At 42.0% G+C, this 24239-nt stretch overlaps 2 protein-coding genes across 2 annotated transcripts in view; one reads left to right on the top strand and one right to left on the bottom strand.

The window, feature by feature from the left end:
- Positions 1-18500: 18500 nt before the first annotated feature.
- Positions 18501-22386, bottom strand: LOC119355856 (protein root UVB sensitive 2, chloroplastic-like). The gene is made up of 10 exons (XM_037622739.1): positions 22226-22386; positions 21984-22115; positions 20796-20884; positions 20631-20715; positions 20399-20458; positions 20220-20313; positions 20004-20101; positions 19576-19755; positions 19242-19364; positions 18501-19159 (listed from the first exon to the last, which is right to left on the bottom strand). Exons 1-10 carry the CDS (start codon positions 22235-22237, stop codon positions 18722-18724), a joined length of 1311 nt encoding a protein of 436 aa, XP_037478636.1. The 5' UTR covers positions 22238-22386; the 3' UTR covers positions 18501-18721.
- A 179-nt stretch (positions 22387-22565) lies between these two features.
- The window catches only part of LOC119355855 (inositol phosphorylceramide glucuronosyltransferase 1-like), a 5502-nt gene continuing 3828 nt past the window's right edge, over positions 22566-24239 (top strand). Inside the window, exons 1-3 of the mRNA XM_037622738.1 lie at positions 22566-22918; positions 23330-23450; positions 23622-23807. Of these exons, the coding sequence (XP_037478635.1) occupies positions 22688-22918; positions 23330-23450; positions 23622-23807 (538 nt within the window). The 5' untranslated portion in view covers positions 22566-22687. The remainder of the gene's footprint in view (positions 22919-23329; positions 23451-23621; positions 23808-24239) is intronic.

Here is a 24239-nt window from a genome sequence, read left to right as displayed (position 1 = left end):
CTATCATGAAGATTATGGTGCTACTTTGAAGCACAAGTGTGGCAAAGGATAGTAACATTGTCCCTTCTCTCTTTTTCTCTCATTTTTTGGGCCTTCTCTTTTTTTATGGCCTTTCTTTTTTTATAATTCCTCACTTGGGACAATGCTCTAGAAAATGATGATCATCACACTTCTATTTATTTACAACTCAATGATTACAACTCGATACTAGAACAAAAGATGACTCTATATGAATGCCTCCGGCGGTGTACCGGGATATGCAATGGACCAAGAGTGACATGTGTGAAAGAATTATGAACGGTGACTTTGCCACAAATATTATGTCAACTACATGACCATGCTAAGCAATATGACAATAATGAATGTGTCATGATAAACGGAATGGTGAAAAGTTGCATGGCAATATATCTCGGAATGGCTATGGAAATGCCATAATAGGTACGTATGGTGGCTGTTTTGAGGAAGATATAAGGAGGTTTATGTGTGAAAGAGCGTATCATATCACGGGGTTTGGATGCACCGGCGAAGTTTGCGCCAACTTTCAATGTGAGAAGGGGCAATGCACGGTACCGAAGAGGCTAGCAAGGATGGAAGGGTGAGAGTGCGTATAATCCATGGACTCAACATTAGTCATAAAGAACTCACATACTTATTGCAAAAATCTGCAAGTCATCAAAAACCTCGACACTATGTGCATGCTCCTAGGGGGATAGATTGGTAGGAAAAGACCATCGCTCGTCCTCGACCGCCACTCATAAGGAGGACAATCAAATAACACCTCATGTTTCAAATTTATTACATGACGTTTGCCATACGTGCATGCTACGGGACTTGCAAACTTCAACACAAGCATTTCTCAATTTCACAACTACTCAACTAGCACGACTTTGATATTATTACATCCATATCTCAAAACAATCATCAAGCATCAAACTTCTCTTAGTATTCAAAACACTCATAAGAAAATTTTACTAATCTTGAATACCTAGCATATTAGGATTTTAAGCAAATTACCATGCTATTTAAGACTCTAAAAATAATCTAAGTGAAGCATGAGCAATCAATAGTTTCTATAAAACAAATCCACCATTGTGCTCTAAAAGATATAAGTGAAGTACTAGAGCAAAACTATATAACTCAAAAGATATAAGCGAAGCACATAGAGTATTCTAACAAATTCCAAATCATGTATGGCTCTCTCAAAAGGTGTGTACAGCAAGGATGATTGTGGTAAACTAAAAACTAAAGACTCAAATAATACAAGACGCTCCAAGCAAAACACATATCATGTGGCGAATAAAAATATAGCTCTAAGTAAAGTTACCGATAGAAGTAGACGAAAGAGGGGATGCCTTCCGGGGCATCCCCAAGCTTTGGATTTTAGGTGTCCTTAGATTATATTGGCGGTGACATGGGCATCCCCAAGCTTAGGCTCTTGCCACTCCTTGTTCCATAATCCATCAAATCTTTACCCAAAACATGAAAACTTCACAACACAAAACTCAAAGTAGAAAATCTCGTGAGCTTCGTTAGCGAAAGAAAACAAAAGACACTTCAAGGTACTGTAATGAACTCGTTCTTTATTTATATTGGTGTTATACCTACTGTATTCCAACTTCTCTATGGTTTATAAACTATTTTACTAGCCATAGATTCATCAAAATAAGCAAACAACACACGAAAAACAGAATCTGTCAAAAACAGAACAGTCTGTAGTAATCTGTAGCTAACGCAAACTTTGGAACCCCAAAAATTCTAAAATAAATTTCTGGACGTGAGTAATTTATCTATTAATTATATTCAAAAATAGTTAACTAAATACCACTTTCCAAATAAAAATGGCAGTGGTTCTCGTGAGGGCTAAAGTTTCTGTTTTTTACAGCAAGTCTAACAAGACTTTCCCCAAGTCTTTCGTGCGGTTCTACTTGGCACGAACACTAATTAAACACAAAAACACAACCAAAACAGAGGCTAGATAAATTATTTATTACTAAACAGGAGAAAAAAATCAAGGAATAAAAATAAAATTTGGTTGCCTCCCAACAAGCGCTATCGTTTAACACCCCTAGCTAGGCATAACAAGCAAGGATAGATCTAGGTATTGCCATCTTTGGTAGGCAATCCATAAGTGGCTCTCATAATAGATTCATAAGGTAATTTAATTTTATTTCTAGGAAAGTGTTCCATGCCTTTCCTTAATGGGAATTGGAATCTAATATTTCCTTCCTTCATATCAATAATCGCACCAATCGTTCTAAGGAAAGGTCTATCAAGAATAATAGGACATGAAGGATTGCAATCTATGTCAAGAACAATAAAATCTACGGGCACATAATTTCTATTTGCAACAATAATAACATCATTAATTCTTCCCATAGGTTTCTTAATAGTGGAATCTGAAAGGTGCAAGTTTAAAGAGCAATCATCAAAATCACGGAAACCTAACAAATCACACAAAGTCTTTGGAATCGTGGAAACACTAGCACCCAAATCACATAAAGCATAGCATTCATGATCTTTAATTTTAATTTTAATAGTTGGTTCCCACTCATCATAAAGTTTTCTAGGGATAGAAACTTCCAATTCAAGTTTTTCTTCATAAGATTGCATCAAGGCATCAACGATATGTTTAGTAAATGCTTTATTTTGACTATAAGCATGAGGAGAATTTAGCACGGATTGTAAAAAGGAAATACAATCAATCAAAGAGCAATTTTCATAGTTAAATTCCTTGAAATCCATAATGGTGGGTTTAGCAACATCTAGGGTTTTAATTTCTTCAATCCCCCTTTTATCAATTTTAACATCAACATCAAAAAATTCAGAATTCTTGGAACGCCTTCTAGGTAAAGGTGGATCATATTCAGTCCCATCATTATCAAGATTCATATTGCAAAACAAAGATTTAATAGGGGACACATCAATAACTTTTAGATCTTCATCATTATTTTCATAGGAACTAGAAGAACATGCTCTTATAAAGGCATCTTTCTTAGAACGCATCCTAGCGATTCTTTCTTTGCACTCATCAATGGAAATTCTCATGGATTTGAGAGACTCATTGATATCATGCTTAGGTGGAATAGATCTAAGTTTCAAAGAATCAATATCAAGAGAAATTCTATCAACGTTCCTAGCCAACTCATCAATCTTAAGCAATTTTTCTTCAATCAAAGCATTAAAATTCTTTTGTGAAGTAATAAATTCTTTAATATTAGATTCAAAATCAGAGGGTGTCTTATTATAATTTCCATAAGAATTGTTGTAGGAATTACCATAATTATTAGAGGGATTACTAGGATAAGGCCTAGGATTAAAATTTCCTCTATACACATTGTTACCAAAATTGTTCCTACCAACAAAATTCACATCCATAGATTCATTATTATTCTCAATCAAAGTAGACAAGGGCATATCGTTAAGATCAGAAGAAACACTCTTATTAGCAAATAATTTCATAAGTTCATCCATCTTTCCACTCAAAACATTAATTTCTTCTATCGCATGCACCTTTTTATTAGTAGATCTTTCAGTATGCCATTGAGAATAATTAACCATAATATTATCTAGGAGTTTAGTAGTTTCTCCTAAAGTGATTTCCATAAAAGTGCCTCCCGCGGCCGAATCTAAAAGATTTCTAGAATAAAAATTCAATCCGGCATAAAAGTTTTGTATAATCATCCACAAATTTAAACCATGAGTAGGGCAATTACGTATCATTAGTTTCAATCTCTCCCAAGCTTGTGCAACATGTTCATGATCAAGTTGCTTAAAATTCATAATATCGTTTCTAAGAGAGATGATCTTAGCGGGAGGAAAATACTTAGAGACAAAAGCATCTTTGCACTTGTTCCATGAATCAATACTATTTTTAGGCAAAGACGAAAACCAAGCTTTAGCACGATCTCTAAGCGAAAAAGGAAATAGATTCAATTTAACAATATCATTATCCACATCTTTCTTATTTTGCATATCACACAAATCAACGAAGCTATTTAGATGGGTAGCGGCATCTTCACTAGGAAGGCCAGAAAACGGATCTTTCATGACAAGATTCATCAAAGCAGTATTAATTTCACAAGATTCAGCATCGGTAAGAGGAGCAATCGGAGTGCTAATAAAATCATTGTTGTTGGTATTGGTGAAGTCACATAACTTAGTATTATCTTGAGCCATCGTGACAAGCAAACGAACTAACACACAAGCAAACAAAAAGCAAGCGGGCAAAAAGAGGAAAATAGAGAAAGAGAGGGAGGATAGAGAGAGAGAGGGCGAATAAAACGGCAAGGGTGAAGTGGGGGAGAGGAAAATGAGAGGCAAATGGCAAATAATGTAATGCGGGAGATAAGGGTATGTGATGGGTACTTGGTATGTTGACTTTTGCATAGACCTCCCTGGCAACGGCGCCAGAAATCCTTCTTGCTACCTCTTGAGCACTATGTTGGTTTTCCCCGAAGAGGAAGGGATGATGCAGCAAAGTAGCGTAAGTATTTCCCTCAGTTTTTGAGAACCAAGGTATCAATCCAGTGGGAGGCTACGCGCGAGTCCCTCGTACCTGCACAAAACAAATAAATCCTCGCAACCAACGTGAATAGGGATTGTCAATCCCTACACGGCCACTTATGAGAGTGAGATTTGATAGATATGATAAGATAATATTTTTGGTATTTTTGTGATAAAGATGCAAAGTAAAATAAAGGCAAATTAAAAAAGCAAAGGAAATAACTAAGTAGTAGGAGATTAATATGATGAAGATAGACCCGGGGGCCATTGGTTTCACTAGTGGCTTCTCTCGAGAGCATAAGTATTCTAAGGTGGGTGAACAAATTACTGTTTAGCAATTGACAGAATTGAGCATAGTTATGAGAATATCTAGGTATGATCATGTATATAGGCATCATGTCCGAGACAAGTAGACCGACTCATGCCTGCATCTACTACTATTACTCCACTCATCGACCGCTATCCAACATGCATCTAGAGTATTAAGTTAAAAACGGAGTAACGCCTTAAGCAAGATGACATGATGTAGAGGGATAGACTCATGCAATATGATGAAAACCCTATCTTGTTATCCTCGATGGCAACAATACAATACGTGCCTTGCTGCCCCTACTGTCACTGGGAAAGGACACCGCAAAGATTGAACCCAAAGCTAAGCACTTCTCCCATTGCAAGAAAGATCAATCTAGTAGGCCAAACCAAACTAATAATTTGAAGAGACTTGCAAAGATAACCAATCATACATAAAAAAATTCAGAGAAGATTCAAATATTGTTCATAGATAGACTTGATCATAAACCCACAATTCATCTGTCTCAACAAACACACCGCGAAAGAAGATTACATCGAATAGTTCTCCACAAGAGAGGGGGAGAACATTGTATTGAGATCCAAAAAGAGAGAAGAAGCCATCTAGCTAATAACTATAGACCCGTAGGTCTGAGGTAAACTACTCACACTTCATCGGAGGGGCTATGGTGTTGATGTAGAAGCCCTCCATGATCGATGCCCCCTCCGGCGGAGCTCCGGAAAAGGCCCCAAGATGGGATCTCGTGGATACAGAAAGTTGCGGCGGTGGAATTAGGTTTTTGGCTCCGTCTCTGATCGTTTGGGGGTACGTAGGTATATATAGGAGGAAGGAATATGTCAGTGGAGCAACAGGGGGCCCACGAGGGTGGAGGGCGCGCCAGGGGGGGTAGGGGTAGGCGCGCCCCCTACCTTGTGGCCTCCTCTTTTGTGTCTTGACGTAGGGTCCAAGTCTCCTGAGTCTTGTTCGTTGAGAAAATCACGTTCCCGAAGGTTTCATTCCGTTTGGACTCCGTTTGATATTCCTTTTCTTCAAAATCCTAAAATAGGAAAAAAAATAGCAATTCTAGGTTGGGCGTTCGGTTAATAGGTTAGTCCCAAAAATAATATAAAAGTGGATAATAAAGCCCAATAATTTCCAAAACAGTAGATGATATGGCATGGAGCAATCAAAAATTCTAGATACGTTGGAGACGTATCAGAAGCAGAGGTTGTCATGCGATTTTATGGTTGGATGCACAAAATCTTAATGCGAAAGAATATCACTTTATATTGCCACTTGTGATATGGACCTTTATTATGCAGTCCGTCACTTTTATTTCTTCCATATCACACGATCGTATAAAGCTTATTTTCTCCCACACTAATAAGTCATACATATTTAGAGAGCAATTTTTATTGCTTGCACCGATGACAACTTACTTGGAGGATCTTAGTCAATCCATAGGTAGGTATGGTGGACTCTCATGGCAAAACTGGTTTAAGGGTATTTGGAAGCACAAGTAGTATCTCTACTTGGTGCGATGAATTTGGCTAGCATGAGGGGGAAAGGCAAGCTCAAGCATGTTGGATGATCCATGACAATATAATTTATCTCAGATGTAAGAAAGCATAACCCATTGCGTTGTCTTCCTTGTCCAATGTAAACTCTTTAGCATGTCATATTTTAATGAGTGCTCACAATCATAAAAGATATCCAAGATAGTATATTTATATGTGAAGACCTCTCTTTCTTTATTACTTCCTATTAATTGCAACAATGACCAAAACCATGTTTGTGAACTCTCAACAACTTTTATTCATCATACTTTTCTATGTGAGCTCATTACTCTCCATAAGATCCATATGATCTCTTTGTTTCCTTTATTTATTTATTTCTCTTTTCTTTTATTCACTTAGGATCATGGTAAAATAATCAAGCCCTTGACTCAACACTAATCTTTATTATATATAGCTCACGGACTCGATTACATAGAAGGATCATAAAGCAAAACTCAAAACTAGATGATGCCATAAACTTTATTCTACTAGATCAAGATATTACCAAAAGGATCGAACTAAGAAAAATGGTAAAGATAAAAGTGATGGTGATACGATAGCGGGGCACTCCCCCAAGATTGGTAGTTGCCAAGGGGAGTGCCCATACCAGATACTCAATTCTTCTTTGTTGGTGGAGAAGGTGATGGTTTTGTTGATGGCGTAGGCTTGTCGTCCTTCTTCCAAGGCATAGGCTCACCATCATAGAAGGATGATCAAGTCTCCTGAAACCTCAAATCTGCAGCCAAACTCATCCTCTTGAATCTATATTCATACTCACAGTTTTGATTTTGCAGGTCATAGATCTGGGCTTGGAGGTGCTCGATTTTCTCATGAAGCTTGAAGATGGCCTCCCCAATGTCCTTGACGTCCAGCTTGTGGTTGTTGGTGAACTCCGTGATCATAATGTGATTGGAATCGAGTCCATGCTCCACCATCTCCTGACACTTGAAAACTTCTTGCTCCAATGCCTCGAGCCTTGCCTCCGTGCTTCCGGTCTTCCTTGGTCCCTCAACATCGCGGATGTGCAACAACCCCTCACGCATCTCAATGGTTTGAGGGTGTTGCAGCACCTCCCTGAGGTAGGGGTTGATGACCTTCTCGAAGAACTAGTCCTTGGGGGCACTTGGAGACGACATGACGTCCTGGATCTGTCAGAAAAGCAGCTCGAAACAAAGACAGGAGATTTTTGCGTGATACGGGAGTCAAAACCTCTAGGAGATTATATAATGAATTTTTACCAACCAAAATATGTGTCGTGTACGAAAACGGAGTCCGGAAAGCGCACGAGGTGCCCACGAGGTAGGGGGCGCGCCCAAGAGGGTAGGACGCACCCTCCACCCTCGTGGAGCCCTCGTGTCCTTCCCGGACAGCTTCTTATTTTTCTATTTTTCTAAATATTCCAAAACGGAGAAATATTGCCTTAAAAACTATTTTGGAGTCGGTTTACTTACCGTACCACATACCTATTCCTTTTCGGAGTCTAAAACGTTCCAGAAAGTGTCCCTTATGTATTCCTCCGGGGTTACGGTTTCAATAACATTGGTTTCAACATTTATGGGATTACCTGAGATATAATGTTTGATTCTTTGACCGTTCACCACCTTCGGATTTGTGCCTTCGAAGTTGTTGATTTTTATGGCACCGGAACGATAGACCTCCTCGATAACGTAAGGACCTTCCCATTTAGAGAGAAGTTTTCCTGCAAAAAATCTTAAACAAGAGTTGTATAGAAATACATAATCACCTATATTAAACTCACGCTTTTGTATCCTTTTATCATGCCATCTTTTAACTTTTTCTTCAAACAACTTGGCATTTTCGTAGGCTTGGGTCCTCCATTCATCAAGTGAGCTAATATCAAAGAACCTCTTCTCACTGGCAAGTTTAAAATCATAATTGAGCTCTTTAATAGCCCAATATGCCTTGTGTTCTAGTTCGAGAGGTAAGTGACATGCTTTTCCATAAACCATTTTATACGGAGACATGCCCATAGGATTTTTATATGCAGTTCTATAGGCCCATAATGCATCATCAAGTTTCTTGGACCAATTCTTTCTAGATCTATTAACAGTCTTTTGCAAAATTAATTTGAGATCTCTATTGCTCAATTCTACTTGACCACTAGACTATGGGTGATAAGGAGATGCAATTCTATGATTAACATCATATTTAGCAAGCATTTTACGGAAAGCACCATGAATAAAATGTGAACCACCATCGGTCATTAAATATCTAGGGACTCCAAACCTTGGAAAAATAACTTCTTTGAGCATTTTAATAGAAGTGTTATGATCAGCACTACTAGTTGGAATAGCTTCTACCCACTTAGTAACGTAATCAACAGCAACTAAAATATGTGTATAACCAATAGAGGCAGGAAAAGGTCCCATATAGTCAAAGCCCCAAACATCAAATGGTTCAATAACGAGTGAATAGTTCATAGGCATTTCTTGACGTCTACTAATATTACCAATTCTTTGACATTCATCACAAGATAAGACAAACTTACGGGCATCTTTGAAGAGAGTAGGCCAATAAAAACCAGATTGCAATACCTTATGTGCAGTTCTATCTCTAGCATAGTGTCCTCCATAAGCTTCGGAGTGACACTTGCGTAGGATCTGTTCCTGTTCATGCTCAGGTACACAATGTCTAATAACACCATCTACTCCTTTATAAAGATGTGGGTCATCCCAAAAGTAATGTCTCAAATCATAGAAGAACTTTTTCTTTTGCTGGTATGTGAAACTAGGTGGTATGAATTTGGCGACAATGTAATTAGCATAATCAGCATACCATGGAGCAGCATGAGAAGCATTTATGACATTTAGTTGCTCATCAGGAAAGCTATCATCAATAGGTAGTGGGTCATCAAGCACATTTTCTAACCTAGACAAGTTGTCTGCAACGGGGTTCTCAGCTCCATTTCTATCAACAATATGTAAATAAAATTCTTGTAGCAAGAGAACCCATCTAATAAGTCTAGGTTTATCATCTTTCTTTTCCATAAAATATTTAATAGCAGCATGATCAGTGTGAATAGTTACTTTAGAATCAACAATATAAGGTCTGAACTTATCACAAGCAAATACAACTGCTAAGAATTCTTTTTCAGTAGTAGCATAATTTCTTTGAGCATTGTCTAGGGTTTTACTAGCATATTGAATAACGTTTAATTTCTTATCAACTCTCTGCCCTAGAACAACACCTACAACATAATCACTAGTATCACGCATAATTTCAAAGGGTAAATTCCAATCAGGTGGCTGAACAATAGGTGCAGAGATCAATGCTTTCTTAAGTATTTAAAATGCTTCTACACAATCATCATCAAAGACAAATGGTATATCTTTTTGTAATAAATTAGTCATAGGCCGAGAGATTTTTGAGAAGTCCTTAATGAACCTCCTATAAAATCCGGCATGACCAAGGACACTTCTTATACCTTTGATGTCCTTGGGGCATGGCATCTTTTCAATAGCATCAACCTTGGCTTTATCAACTTCAATACCTCTTTCAGAAACTTTATGCCCCAAGACAATACCTTCATTAACCATAAAGTGGCACTTTTCCCAATTCAAGACAAGATTAGTTTCTTCACATCTCTGCAAAACTCGATCAAGGTTGCTCAAGCAATCATCAAAAGAAGATCCATAGACGGAGAAATCATCCATGAAAACCTCACAAATCTTTTCACAAAAGTCAGAGAATATAGCCATCATGCATCTTTAAAATGTAGCAGGTGCATTACATAAACCAAAAGGCATATTTCTATAAACAAAAGTACCAAAAGGGCAAGTAAAAGTAGTCTTTAATTGATCCTTGGCTGACACAAGTATTTGAGAGAAACCAGAATAACCTTATAGAAAGCAAAAATGTGTATGTTTGGATAATCTTTCTAGCATTTGATCGATAAAAGGTAAGGGGTAATGATCCTTTTTAGTGGCCTTATTTAATTTGCGGAAATCAATTACCATCCTATAACTTGTAATAATTCTTTGAGGAATCAATTCATCTTTATCATTAGGAACGACAGTAATACCTTCCTTCTTAGGGACACAATGGACAGGACTTACCCACTGACTATCAGCAATGGGATAGATTATACCTGCCTCAAGGAGCTTTAGTATTTCCTTTCTTACCACTTCTTTCATTTTAGGATTCAGCCGTCGTTGATGATCACGAACTGGTTTAGCATCTTCTTCCAAATTTATTTTATGTTGGCATAGAGTGGGACTAATGCCCTTAAGATCATCAAGAGTATACCCAATAGCAGCACGGTGCTTCTTCTGAGTTTTCAATAATCTCTCTTCCTCATGCTCTGAAAGGTTAGCACTAATAATAACAGGATATATCTTTTTCTCATCAAGATAAGCATATTTAAGAGTATCAGGCAACGGTTTAAGCTCAAACACGGGATCACCCTTGGGTGGAGGAGGACCCCCTAGGATTTCAACAGGCAAATTGTGTTTCAGAACAGGTTCCTATTTAAAGAATACTTCATCTATTTCCCTTCTTTCATTCATAAACATATCATTTTCATGGTCTAGCAAATATTGTTCTAAAGGATCACTAGGAGGTACGGCAATTGAAGCAAGACCAATAATTTCATCCTTACTAGGTAATTCTTCTTCACGGTGTTGTCTACTAAATTTAGAGAAATTAAATTTATGAGACATATCATCTAAACTGATAGTAACAATATCCTTTTTGCAATCTATCTTAGAATTAACAATGTTTAAGAAGGGTCTACCAAATATAATGGGACAAAAGCTATCTTGTGGGGAACCAAGAACAAGAAAATCAGCAGGATATTTAGTTTTCCCACACAAGACTTCAACATCTCTAACAATTCCCATTGGGTGAAATAGTATCTCTATTGGCAAGTTTAATTGTGACATTAATATCTTCTATCTCAGCAGGTGCAATATCATGCATAATTTCTTTATATAAGTCGTAAGGTATTGCACTAGCACTAGCACCCATATCACATAAGCCATGATAACAATGATCTCCTATTTTAACAGAAATAACAGGCATGCCTACCACAGGTCTGTTTTTATCTTTAGCACAAGGTTTAGCAATTCTAGCAGTCTCGTAAAGGAAATGAACAACATGCCCATCAATGTTATCAGACAAGAGATCTTTAACAATAGCAATATCAGGTTCAACTTTAATTTGCTCAGGAGGTGTATAAGTTTTAATATTGCTTTTTTATGAACCACAGTTGAAGCTTTAGCATGATCTTTTATCCTAACAGGGAAAGGTGGTTTCTCAACATAAGAAGTAGGAACAATAGGATCATTATAAGTGATAGTCTTTTCTTCAACTTTAATAGGTGCAGCTACTTTTACTTCTATGGGAGGATGATATTTAAACCACTTCTCCTTGGGGAGATCAACATAAGTAGCAAAAGATTCACAGAAAGAAGCTACTATCTCAGAGTCAAGTCCATATTTAGTGCTAAATTTACGAAAAACATTGGTATCCATAAAAGATTTAACACAATCAAACTTAGGTGTCATACCTGACTCCTTACCTTCATCGAGGTCCCAATCTTCAGAGTTGCATTTAATTCTTTCCAATAAATCCCATTTGAATTCAATAGTGTTCGTCATAAAAGAGCCATCACAAGAAGTATCGAGCATGGTGCGATTCTTATCAGAAAGCCAAGCATATAAATTTTGAATAATCATCTCTCTTGAGAGCTCATGGTTGGGGCATGAATATAACATTTATTTAAGCCTCCCCCAAGCTTGAGCGATGCTTTCTCCTTCGCGAGGCCAAAAATTATATATATAATTGCGATCACGATGAACAAGATGCATAGGATAAAACTTCTGATGAAATTCCAATTTCAATCGTTTGTAGTTCCATGACCCCGTATCATCACATAGCCTATACCATGTCAATGAATCTTCCTTCAAAGATAAAGGGAAGACCTTCTTCTTAATAATATCTCCGGGTACACCTGCAAGCTTAAATAATCCACAAACTTCATCCACATATATTAGATGCCAATCAGGATGTGTTGTTCTGTCTCCTGCAAAAGGATTAGCTAGCAGTTTTTCTATCATACCGAAGGAATTTCAAAGAATACATTTTCATTTTCAGTAGGTTTAGTAGGTTGAGGAGCAACTCTTTGCTCTACTAGTCGGGGTGAAGATACCCCGAACAAGCCTCTCAGAGGATTACTTTCCATAGTAACAAGTGACAGTAAATTTCAGCACACTATATAAATTTTCCTTACCAAATTCCACCTACGAAAGGCACTTCACTCCCCGGCAATGGCGCCAGAAAAGAGTCTTGATGACCCACAAGTATAGGGGATCTATCGTAGTCCTTTCGATAAGTAAGAGTGTCGAACCCAACGAGGAGCAGAAGGAAATGATAAGCGGTTTCCAGCAAGGTATTCTCTGCAAGTACTGAAATAAGTGGTAACAGATAGTTTTGTGATAGAATAATTTGTAACGAGCAACAAGTAACAAAAGTAAATAAAGTGCAGCAAGGTGACCCAATCCTTTTTGTAGCAAAGGACAAGCCTGGATAAACTCTTATATAGAGAAAAGCGCCCCCGAGGACACATGGGAATATCGTCAAGCTAGTTTTCATCACGTTCATATGATTCGCGTTCGGTACTTTGATAATTTGGTATGTGGGTGGACCGGTGCTTGGGTACTGTCCTTACTTGGACAAGCATCCCACTTATGATTAACCTCTATTGCAAGCATCCGCAACTACAACAAAAGTATTAAGGTAAACCTAACCATAGCATGAAACATATGGATCCAAATCAGCCCCTTACGAAGCAACGCATAAACTAGGGTTTAAGCTTCTGTCACTCTAGCAACCCATCATCTACTTATTACTTCCCAATGCCTTCCTCTAGGCCCAAATAATGGTGAAGTGTCATGTAGTCAACGTTCACATAACACCACTAGAGGAGAGACAACATACATCTCATCAAAATATCGAACGAATACCAAATTCACATGACTACTAATAGCAAGACTTCTTCCATGTCCTCAGGAACAAACATAACTACTCACAAAGCATAATCATGTTCATAATCAGAGGGGTATTAATATGCATATAGGATCTGAACATATGATCTTTCACCAAATAAACCAACTAGCATCAACTACAAGGAGTAATTAACACTACTAGCAACCTACTAGTACCAATCCCGGACTTGGAGACAAGAATTGGATACAAGAGATGAACTAGGGTTTTGAGAAGAGATGGTGCTGGTGAAGATGTTGATGGAGATTGCCCTCTCCCGATGAGAGGAGCGTTGGTGATGACGATGGCGATGATTTCCCCCTCCCGGAGGGAAGTTTCCCTGGCAGAACAGCTCCGCCAGAGCCCTAGATTGGTTCCGCCTCGTGGCGGCGGAGTTTCATCCGAGAAGATGGCTTATGATTTTTTTCCTCATCGAAAGACTTCATATAGCAGAAGATGGCCATCGGAGGGCCACCAGGGAGCCCATGAGCTAGGGGGAGCGCCCAGGGGGGTAGGGCGCGCCCCCACCCTCGTGGGCAGGGTGTGGCCCCCCTGGTGAACTTCTTGCTCTCAGTAATTTTTATATATTCCAAAAACGTCTTCCGTGAAGTTTTAGGACTTTTGGAGCTGTGCAGAATAGGTCTCTAATATTTGCTCCTTTTCCAACCCAGAATCCCAGCTGTCGGCATTCTCCCTCTTTATGTAAACGTTGTAAAATAAGAGAGAATAGGCATAAGTATTGTGACATAATGTGTAATAACAACCCATAATGCAATAAATATCGATATAAAAGCATGATGCAAAATGGACGTATCAGAAACTGACACCCGCCAGCCACCTGTGTGCAAAGCACGTCGGTAGAACCAGTCTCGCGTAAGCGTACGCGTAATGTCGGTTCGGGCCGCTTCATCCAACAATTCCGCCGAACCAAAGTATGACATGCTGGTAAGTAGTATGACTTGTATCGCCCACAACTCACTTGTGTTCTACTCGTGCATATAACATCTACGCAATAACCTGGCTCGGATGCCACTGTTGGGGAACATAGTAATTTCAAAAAAAAATTCTACGCACACACAGGATCATGGTGATGCATAGCAACGAGAGGCGAGAGTGTGTCCACGTACCCTTGTAGACCGAATGTGGAAGCGTTAGCACAACGCGATTAATGTAGTCGTACGTCTTCACGATCCAACCGATCCAAGTACTGAACGCACGGCACCTCCGAGTTCTGCACACGTTCAACTCGATGACGTCTCACGAGCTCCGATCCAGCAAAGCTTCACAGGAGAGTTTCGTTAGCACAACGGCGTGGTGACGGTGATGATGATGCTACCGACGCAGGGCTTCGCCTAAGCACCGCTACAATATGATCAAGGTGGATTATGGTGGAGGGGGGCACCGCACATGGCTAAGAGATCAATGATCAATTGTTGTGTCTATGGGGTGCCCCTGCCCCCGTATATAAAGGAGCAAGGGGAGGAGGCGGCCGGCCAGGGAGAGGCGCGCCAAGAGGGGGAGTCCTACTCCCACTAGGAGGACTCCTTTTCCTAGTAGGAGTAGGAGAGGGGGAAGGAAAGGGAGAGGAGGAGAAGGAAAGAGGGGGCCGGCCCCCCTTGCCCTAAACCAATCCGGTTTGGGCCTTGGGGCGCGCGCCCCACACTCCCCTTGCTGCCCTCTATTTCCACTAAGGCCCATATAGGCCCATTAAGCCCCCCGGGGGGTTCCGGCAACCCCCCGGTACTCCGGTATATGTCTGAAACCTTCCGGAACCTTTTCGGTGTCCGAACATAGTCGTCCAATATATCGATCTTTACATCTCGACCATTTCGAGACTCCTTGTCATGTCCGTGATCATATTCGGGACTTCGAAGTACCTTCGGTACATCAAAACACAGAAACTCATAGTACCGATCGTCACCGAACTTTAGGGGTGCGGACCCTACGGGTTCAAGAACTATGTAGACATGACCGAGACACATCTCCGGTCAATAACCAATAGCGGAACCTAGATGCTCATATTGGCTCCCACATATTCTACGAAGATCTTTATCGGTCAAACCGCACAACAACATACGTTGTTCCCTTTGTCATCGGTATGTTACTTGTCCGAGATTCGATCATCGGTATCTCAATACCTAGTTCAATCTCGTTACCGGCAAGTCTATTTACTCGTTCTGTAATACATCATCCCGCAACTAACTCATTAGTTACAATGCTTGCAAGGCTTATAGTGATGTGCATTACCGAGTGGGCTCAGAGATACCTTTCCGTCAATCGGAGTGACAAATCCTAATCTCAAAATACGCCAACTCAATAAGTACCTTCGGAGACACATGTAGAGCATCTTTATAATCACCCAGTTACGTTGTGTCGTTTGGTAGCACGCAAAGTGTTCCTCCGGTAAACGAAAGTTGCATAATCTCATAGTCATAGGAACATGTATAAGTCATGAAGAAAGCAATAACAACATACTAAACGATCAAGTGCTAAGCTAACGGAATGGGTCAAGTCAATCACATCATTCTCCTAATGATGTGATCCCGTTAATCAAATGACAACTCATGTCTATGGCTAGGAAACATAACCATCTTTGATCAACGAGCTAGTCAAGTAGAGGCATATTAGTGACACTCTGTTTGTCTATATATTCACACATGTATCATGTTTTCGGTTAATACAATTCTAGCATGAATAATAAACATTTATCATGATATAAGGAAATAAATAATAACTTTATTATTGCCTCTAGGGCATATTTCCTTCACTTCCACCACGCCGCCCTCGTGCACCGCGGACCGCCGACCCACCTGTGGACGCAACCGGACTACGTCGACCTCGTCAGCGACGACGACGACACCGGCGGTCACTGAAGACGGCGACGGCCACGGCATGGACGGACATGGCAGGTGCGCGCAGGCGGCTTTTTTTTAATTTTGTTTTTATGTTAATTATGGAACTGGGCCGTTTAAGTGCGGCGTGAAACTGGGCCGTTTTATGGCCGTGACCCTTAAATATGTTTTAATTTTTTTAACTGTGTTTATTCACTTTTTAGGCATTTTATTTTTTATTTTTTGTTTTTTATCACGTTCACCCCGGACATGATTTGAGATGCGGCCGCGTGTTGAGCGCACCCACGATCCGACGAACAAAGGCGAATATGGATGAATCTATTGCCGCCCCAAAGAAACAAAATCCGGCTAAACTGAATGTTCGTTTAGGGTCGTGTGATGAAGTTGGGCTTACCCACTACCGAACAAAGGTAAACATGGAGGCGAGGACGAAGGAACCGCCGAACCGGGCGTGTGGTTTTCCCTCGGGGGACACCCGAACAGCGACGGCCGCACGTGCGTACGCACGCGCCGTGCAGTCCGTCTCCGGCATCCCTCTCTCCGTCGGTCCGTCGGTCAGTCCGTCCGTGCGCTGCGCCCTGCCTGGAGCCTGCTCGTCTTACGTTGCCTCGTCGCCACGCTTTCGTCACGGACGAGACGCCGCCGCCGCAGTTATTTTCTCCCTTTTTTTCACCCTCGCATCCTTTTGGCCCCGCTCCAAATGTGAAAAATCCACGCACCTTTCCCGGCCGGCCTTCTCCTCCGGACGCGGATTTCGTGTCCGTGCATGGCCCAATAATACGAAAAGCCATGGCTACGAGTAAAGAATTGGCGCCGGAGGGGCGTCCGTATTTCCCCCATGCGCCATGCGGGGTGCTTTTTATCGCTTTCGACCGGGAGCGAGTAATAAATGGACAAATGGATATGACAGACAATCAATCTGCGCTGCGCTGCACCAACCTGCCGGCAGCAGTCTGGCCGGTCCGTTCACCTGTCCACGTAGCGCTACAGCAGCAGCAGCAGCAGCAACACGGGAGCAGGGGCATAAATTAACCCGGCAGGATCCAGGCCCCGATTTTATCTTTCTCGATCGTGCGGCTCGCGGTCGTGCCGACACTTTACCCGTTCCTTCATTCCCCTTTCTCGACGTTCAGACTCGTGTTGCCTTCAGTATCCCCTTTTCTGCATCTCATCTCGGTGAAAAAAGTATACTACCGCTTTATCCCTTTTCCGGGCCAGTGTTGTCACAATTCCACCTGGATCGCAAGACGCCGCTGGCCGGTCGCCGTTCCATTCGATCCGGACGGTTCATGATCGACCGTTCGATCTGGAAAGATCAGAACCCGCCGTGCTTTCCGTAGCTCAGTTCGTATGAACTGCATGCATGACGAAAGGCGTGAAAGGTGCCAGTTGCCCGTTTGGTTCCGAAGTACTACTGTACTACTGTACTAGCCTTGCTTTCTCCGATCTCTGCCGTTTGAACGCCTAAATGTAAACGCATGGTGCTTTTACCACCCACTTGCCGGACTGAATAAATTTCCAGCTTATTCGTTCCGTGCCGCGACCAGACTCCAGCCAGGGTCAATCCACCATCAATTCTCTAAGTGATAGTGATCATCAAGTAGGATGTAGTAACTTGTTAGGCCAGAGAAAAGGCTGTGATTGGTTTTAGCATGGACTCTTTGCCTTTGCAGGCTCGACTTTTTTCATCGTCCAATATCCTCTCCCAGCCGTTGATGGTTTCAGCAGCCAAAACGCGCGCGCGTGCGTGCCTTCGTCCGTTCTTGCGCCCGAACCTCAGCGCGCGACCGCAAATTTGGATTTAGCAGAGCATGCAGTCCACGGTAATTTCGATCGCCTTTCGGTACATATTTTTTTACTGCCCTGCGCAGCTCACCCGTCGGCCGGTCACGTACGCTGAATTGCACCGTTCGGTCTAGCCGCCGGCGTCCGCCCGTCGCGCTCTGCAAGACGACGGGTCGACGACGTGGTTCACTCAAACTTGGAAATTAACCCGATCGCAGGATAGTTCAACTCGTGGTGACTATGTCACCCTACTCTGATAGGCTAGACAAACCTAGTACATGGCTTCGCCGTGGACAGTCCAGCGATCGCGTGATTATGTCATCCACTACGGCAGCATCTTGACTAAGATGCGGCAGTTCCGTCACTTGGAATCGAGATGCCGCGGTTCCATCCATCCCATCACTTACGATACGCACGAGTCAAACCATACGGCAGAGCATAGTCAAACAGATGCAGCCTCCTTTCAAGTACCAGCATCATGTTGGCTCTCCATTTCATGTATGATTCAGGAAGTTCTGAAGACAAAGCATCCACTCATTTCTGTCATACATACACTGCACTGAAGGTAGAAAGATAGAGTGGCGACCCTATGAGTGACGGAAGACAAAAGAAAACGGTTTTCTACAAACAACTTTTTTTTCGTGAAACAAAATTGAACTCTGCAACTCTGAAAAAAATCGCAGGCGGGATGCACCGCATGCGTCGTGGTCGATAGTGCTCTTCCTCCAGCACGGTCATTCAGATTTCGCGTACGCGATCCGACTGTGATTTCCATCCAAGAACTGGCCTGTGTACCAGCCCCTGCTCTTGACTTCCGAAACGAACACGGGGAACACGCTCTCCATCTTCTGATAGGCGTCGTTCAGGACCGTGTCACGTGGTCCAGCGCCTGATCTCTCCATCTCCGAAGCGAAGGCAGCGACCAGCCACCCCCTCAGCGCATCCTCCCCGGTTGCGCTCTGCTCAAGAACCATGTACGCCTTGTCGCTTTTTTGGGTGAGCAGAAATTTCTCGTTTGGGAAAATAGACCTCAGCTCTTCGACATGCCGTGGGCTCAAAACCCTGCGAAGTGGTTGCCCGACTTTCACGCTTCCCGCTTCTACTATTAACCGGTTAGGGAACAGAAGATCTTCTCTGTATCTTAGCTCAGCTGGGCTTGAAACCTTTCCGCTCTGCAGAGTAAGGAACGGAATTAGTATTGTAGTAATTCGGAAAACAGGAAGCATTTACAGTTACAGGTCAAACGTAAGAAACCTTGATAAAATCAGCCACCACCATTGCTGTTCTTTGTGGATTAAGTGTGTTTATAGGAGTTGCTCTCATCTCTTGCACCACTCCCCATATATGCACAGCAGAAAGCAATGGGCCTATGATTAGCTGCAAGAAATTTGATATAGTAATTAGAAGCTTGTACCAAACAAAAAGTTCTCAACATAATAATAAGTTCCGGATTCTGATGGTCGTTCTCATTCTCAATGTAATGACCACTCTAATCTAATTCACGTAATGCACTTTTTTTTTACTTCGTTTACTTCCCTGATAAAATGAAACAGAGTAACTTAACAAGTGTATTATTGCAAATATGTACCTTTCCTTGAGTCGTTGAACATACTGTAGATGATAATCCAATGCCAGCTCCTATCCCCATAACATTGAAAAGTGTCGAGATGGCTTCCCCTTTAGCAAACAAGTCACTAAGGTTGCCTTCTTTCGCAAAAGATGAATATATTGGTAGCCTTGTCGCTCTGGCAGCAACCACAGCCATTCCCTACAATGACAAGCAATAAGATATCACTGTGATGGCAGCTCAGTTTTCAGGCAGAAAATCTGGACAAATATGTTCATTTTTACAACGTCCTATAATCAACAGTCATTCCATATAACCATCAGGCGCAGAGGACAGTCGTTTTATCTTTGAGTAAGCTCTCGACAAATTAAACACGCAATGTCGAACAGAAGATTGTATTGCAATATACGTGCCATTTGAAGTGCAGCATATGCAAGTTAAATTCGCACCTTCGCAAAATTTCCCAAGCCTGCCACTTCAAGAAAAAGTTGCGGACACAGTGGTGAAATGAAGTCCAAGGCAGTACCAAAATCATAGAGAACATCAGCTGGCACCAAAACAAAGAGGCATCGATGATGTAGCTTAGAAAGAAAATTTCAGTAGAAGAACACAAACAAGCATAAATATCAGAAAATGGGTGACACGGTAATATGATGATTACCCACCAAATATCCTCCAACTCTTTGGCTCTGAATCCATTCTTGCCCCCATGCCGCTACAGATGAGTTTTCCTGCGTGCTGCATTCCATCTTTTAGAATCTGAAATGGTTAAAGAAAATCAGCCAAGATGTTTCGGTCGTACTACCGGCTAGAAACTTTAGCATCTCTGTCAGCATATGCTTACCCAACTTACAGCCGTTGCTTGCGCAGGGGTAGGTCGTAGACCTGCAGCAAATAATAAAGACTGAGCCGCAGCCCACACGGGCCGTCAGTAGAAGGTACCATGTTTGCTCATCAAACAAAGTAGGTAAAAATAATTTAAGTATCTAGAAAGCGGCTCAAATTCATGGAACTGACACACATTATCCAATGACGACTCTTATTGCTAACGAATAACAGCAACCAGATGAACTGACCTGGGTCGATAGCACATGCAGCATAGCACTAGAAAAATGCTGGAGTGCTCGGAATTTGGTATATGTTAGGTAACCCTCATTCACACTGCATGAGCAAGAGCAAAACTCATCAAATAATGTCGTCCATCAGAGTATCAAGAATGTCAACGATTCGGGAACTCATACCTGTATGGATAACCAGATGGAAAAAACTTGTTCAAGAAAGAATCAACCAACTTATCATGTGCCATCCTGTCATCCTGGATAAGTTTTACCTACAGGAAAATAGGAGCTATAACTAATACGATAATAGAGAATTTACACTGAACTATATAATTATCATGAAAGTAACATTCCAGTACTTTGACTACACAATTATGCTTGCTCATACTGAGATTTTTAGTTATCTAGGTAAGCAGTAAACATTTCCCTAGAAGGGGAAAAGGCTGCTTGCTGTAAACAAATTCAAACAACAATTTGGAAGGTTCATAGTCCATTATATCATTGGAACAAAGGGTCATATGACATGTAACATGTCCCATCAGTTAAACAATCACACCAAACTATGTACTACACTTTCTGTCAAAAATAACACTCAGGGCAAAGATGAAGCAGTGCTACAAATTAGCTACTGTACTATTGTGTAAACTGAAGCATCTAGCAGTGTGGTTATTGTTTATACCTTTATTTGTGTTAGCTCCAAGATTCATTTTTAACTGGGCAGTACTAAAACTATAGTAGGCTCATAATAACAGTTTTAAAGTTCAGAAATGACAACAGAGTCGAACAGGCACATTGTTATTCACACTAAGTCAATTTAATGATTGATATGTTGGTCTCTATCGCCAAATGATTGATTCTTTCTTGAAAAATACTTCCTCATTATCAATATATAAGACGATTTTGTGGCTAGTTTAGCCTACAAAAAAGTCTTATATTTTGGTACGGAGGTAGTAAGAAGTTACTCCCTCCGTTCACAAATATAAGATGTTCTAACTATTTTCTGAAATGGATGTATGCAGGCACGTTTTAGTGTGTATGTTCACTAATTTCAGTCCGTATGCAGTCCATATTGAAATATCCAAAACAACTTATATTTGTGAATGTAGGGAGTAATATATTGGCCAAGTATGTATTTTGTGACGAGCCCCTTGCGACAATAGATAGGGAATTCAGATATTTGGCACTCCAATTTCAGGTGCCAGAGGGGGAAATCTAATCTGATTCCAACTGAAAACAACATTTTTCACTGTCATCCTAGTCTCGTGTTGGGCGTAATCCTGGTCGGCACACCAAGGATGAAAAAACGATGCAAGCCTGAAAGTTCATAGAAAACTACAGTAGTAACCACAAGGGAAAATGCAGAAGGCTTACAGATACGGCCCCGCCCCCGCCGGCGTCGAAGCTGCAGAGCCGCGAGACGGACTCTGAAATCTCCACCCACGACTCCGGCCTCCGGGGCGTCTCCATCGCGGCCGGCTTGTCGCCGCCTCCGCGAATTCTCTCCTGCGGAAGATTGGCGCACAAAACTAAGAGAGAATTTAACCGGGAGGAGCCGCGGTGCGGCGCACGGGGAGTAGGGATAAAGGATTGCGCGGTAAGGTTGCTGCGCTTACGAGTATGTCCATGGGGGCGCGACGCGGAGAGGAATCGCCTCGTCTTCTTCCTTTGGGCCGGTCGGTTCGACCGAGACGGCGGCCGGCGGCCGGCGGCGAGGCGGCAGGGGAAGGGATGTGGGTTAGCCGGTCGCAGAGGGCGGGGATTCCAACTCCTCTTCTGTCGCATGTGTCGCCGTGTGAGTTTTTCTTCCTCAGAAGAGGCCGCGAACTGCTTCTGCAGCGAAAGCGGGCCGAGTAGGCCCGGGGCCCGAGCCTGATGCGGCCCGCCACGGCCCATTCCCTCGACGACCGTCAGACCGAGCCGCCGTGACAAGTCCAAACTGGACGAACTCATTTGACCGAACACATCTCCATCGCCATCGCCATGAGAAGATCACCATAGCACTGGACAACCTCCCGATCCCGAGCAGCTCCGATTGGAAGGCCGCCGTGGCGAGATCCCGCGCGGGCAGGGCCTCGATGGGACCACCGCCGACCAGGTGGCCCCTGCTGGCCGCCCTCGTCGCGGCGGCGCTGCTCGCCGGCGCGGCGGCGGCGACGGAGGAGGCCTACGTCACGCTGCTCTACGGCGACGAGTTCGTCCTCGGCGTGCGCGTCCTGGGCAAGTCCATCCGCGACACCGGCACGCGGCGGGACATGGTCGTGCTCGTCTCCGACGGCGTCTCAGAGTACTCGCGGGAGCTCCTCGAGGTTTGCTGAATACTACCCACGCCCACGAATTTAGCGGTAGATTAAGTGTGCTTCAGTGAAGTAGCAGCTTTAGCGCAGAGTTGTTTGGGGTTGAACCAACTGGTTGAAATGGAGATGCAAGGAGGATGTTGCTGCTTACTTTAGGAGTTTATTAGGGGTGCTCACTGTGATATCTGTGTACGAAATTCATCATGGGTTATGATAGGTTCGCGCAGAATGGTGTGGACCTGGATGAAAATTTTGTCATTCTAGTCCGTATTACTGTAGTTCAGAAGATTCCTGAAAGAAAAAATCACTTCAGAAGATGCCACACTACAATGAACATTATTTGTCAATCTTCTTACCTGCAAAGCAGTTTCGGTGTATGTTTCAAACTAATCCGTATTGAATCTAACATTAGATAAATTCTAGGCTGATGGTTGGATCGTGAAGCGTATAACTTTACTGGCTAATCCTAACCAAGTGAGACCAACGAGGTTTTGGGGTGTCTACACAAAGTTGAAGATATTCAACATGACAAGCTACAAAAAGGGTACGTGCCGATAATAATTTAAGTGATTGTGCTTCTTTATTTCCGTCACCAAGTCCGTCTGTTTCAAAATGATAAATCATTTTTTTAGTTCTTGAAAAGTATTTTTTTTCTGACATCGCTTTCGCCTCATATTTTTTGTATTGCTATTCTAAAAGGTTGCTGTTCTCCCAGTTGTTTATCTTGATGCAGATACTGTAGTTGTAAAAAGTATCGAGGATGTTTTCAAGTGTGGGAAGTTCTGTGGGAACTTGAAGCATTCTGAAAGAATGAATTCCGGAGTGATGGTTGTGGAGCCATCTGAAACTGTTTTCAAGGATATGATTAGCCAAGTAGACCGGTTGCCTTCCTACACTGGAGGTCAATGCACTTCTTTTCCTATTATATTCAGGCAATTGTTTGGAGAACACAAGCTGATTGGCTGTGAACAGTTTGCTCACATCTATTAAATTTCAGTGCATGCTGGTCCATATAAAAAAAAGAATTCTTGTGCAATAAACTTGAGAGCGATCGCACTTACCTAAACGGAAGAGACTAATTATATAAGAAAAATGTTTTTTTTCATACGGGTAACTTGGTAAGTGCTTTCAGAGACTTTGCTCTCACACTTACAAAATATAAAGTAAATAATTATTTGCTTCAGTGTGTTACTTTTCATAGATTTGGCATGTTAGTGCATGTAAGCAAAAGTTATTTCATAAATAGACAGTATGTTTTTAAGGCGTCCGTAAGGCGACGCCTAGGCGTCGAGGCGCCCCCCAAGCGCTTTGCAAATATGCCCGCTTTAGGCGC

Source organism: Triticum dicoccoides, chromosome 2A, assembly GCF_002162155.2.
Source record: "Triticum dicoccoides isolate Atlit2015 ecotype Zavitan chromosome 2A, WEW_v2.0, whole genome shotgun sequence".
Lineage (NCBI taxonomy): Eukaryota > Viridiplantae > Streptophyta > Magnoliopsida > Poales > Poaceae > Triticum > Triticum dicoccoides.
Note: the sequence above shows the minus strand (reverse complement) of the source record. Positions and strands in the feature narration are given on the sequence as shown.

Bases quoted from the DNA above. Each gene is read 5' to 3' on its own strand.
- LOC119355856 (XM_037622739.1), bottom strand. The intron at 20,459-20,630 runs GTCAGTTCATCT...GCTGCGGCTCAG, and splicing joins TGCATGTGCTATCGACCCAG to TCTTTATTATTTGCTGCAGG. The intron at 20,102-20,219 runs GTGGGTAATCAT...TTTTGGTGCCAG, and splicing joins AAAGAGTTGGAGGATATTTG to CTGATGTTCTCTATGATTTT.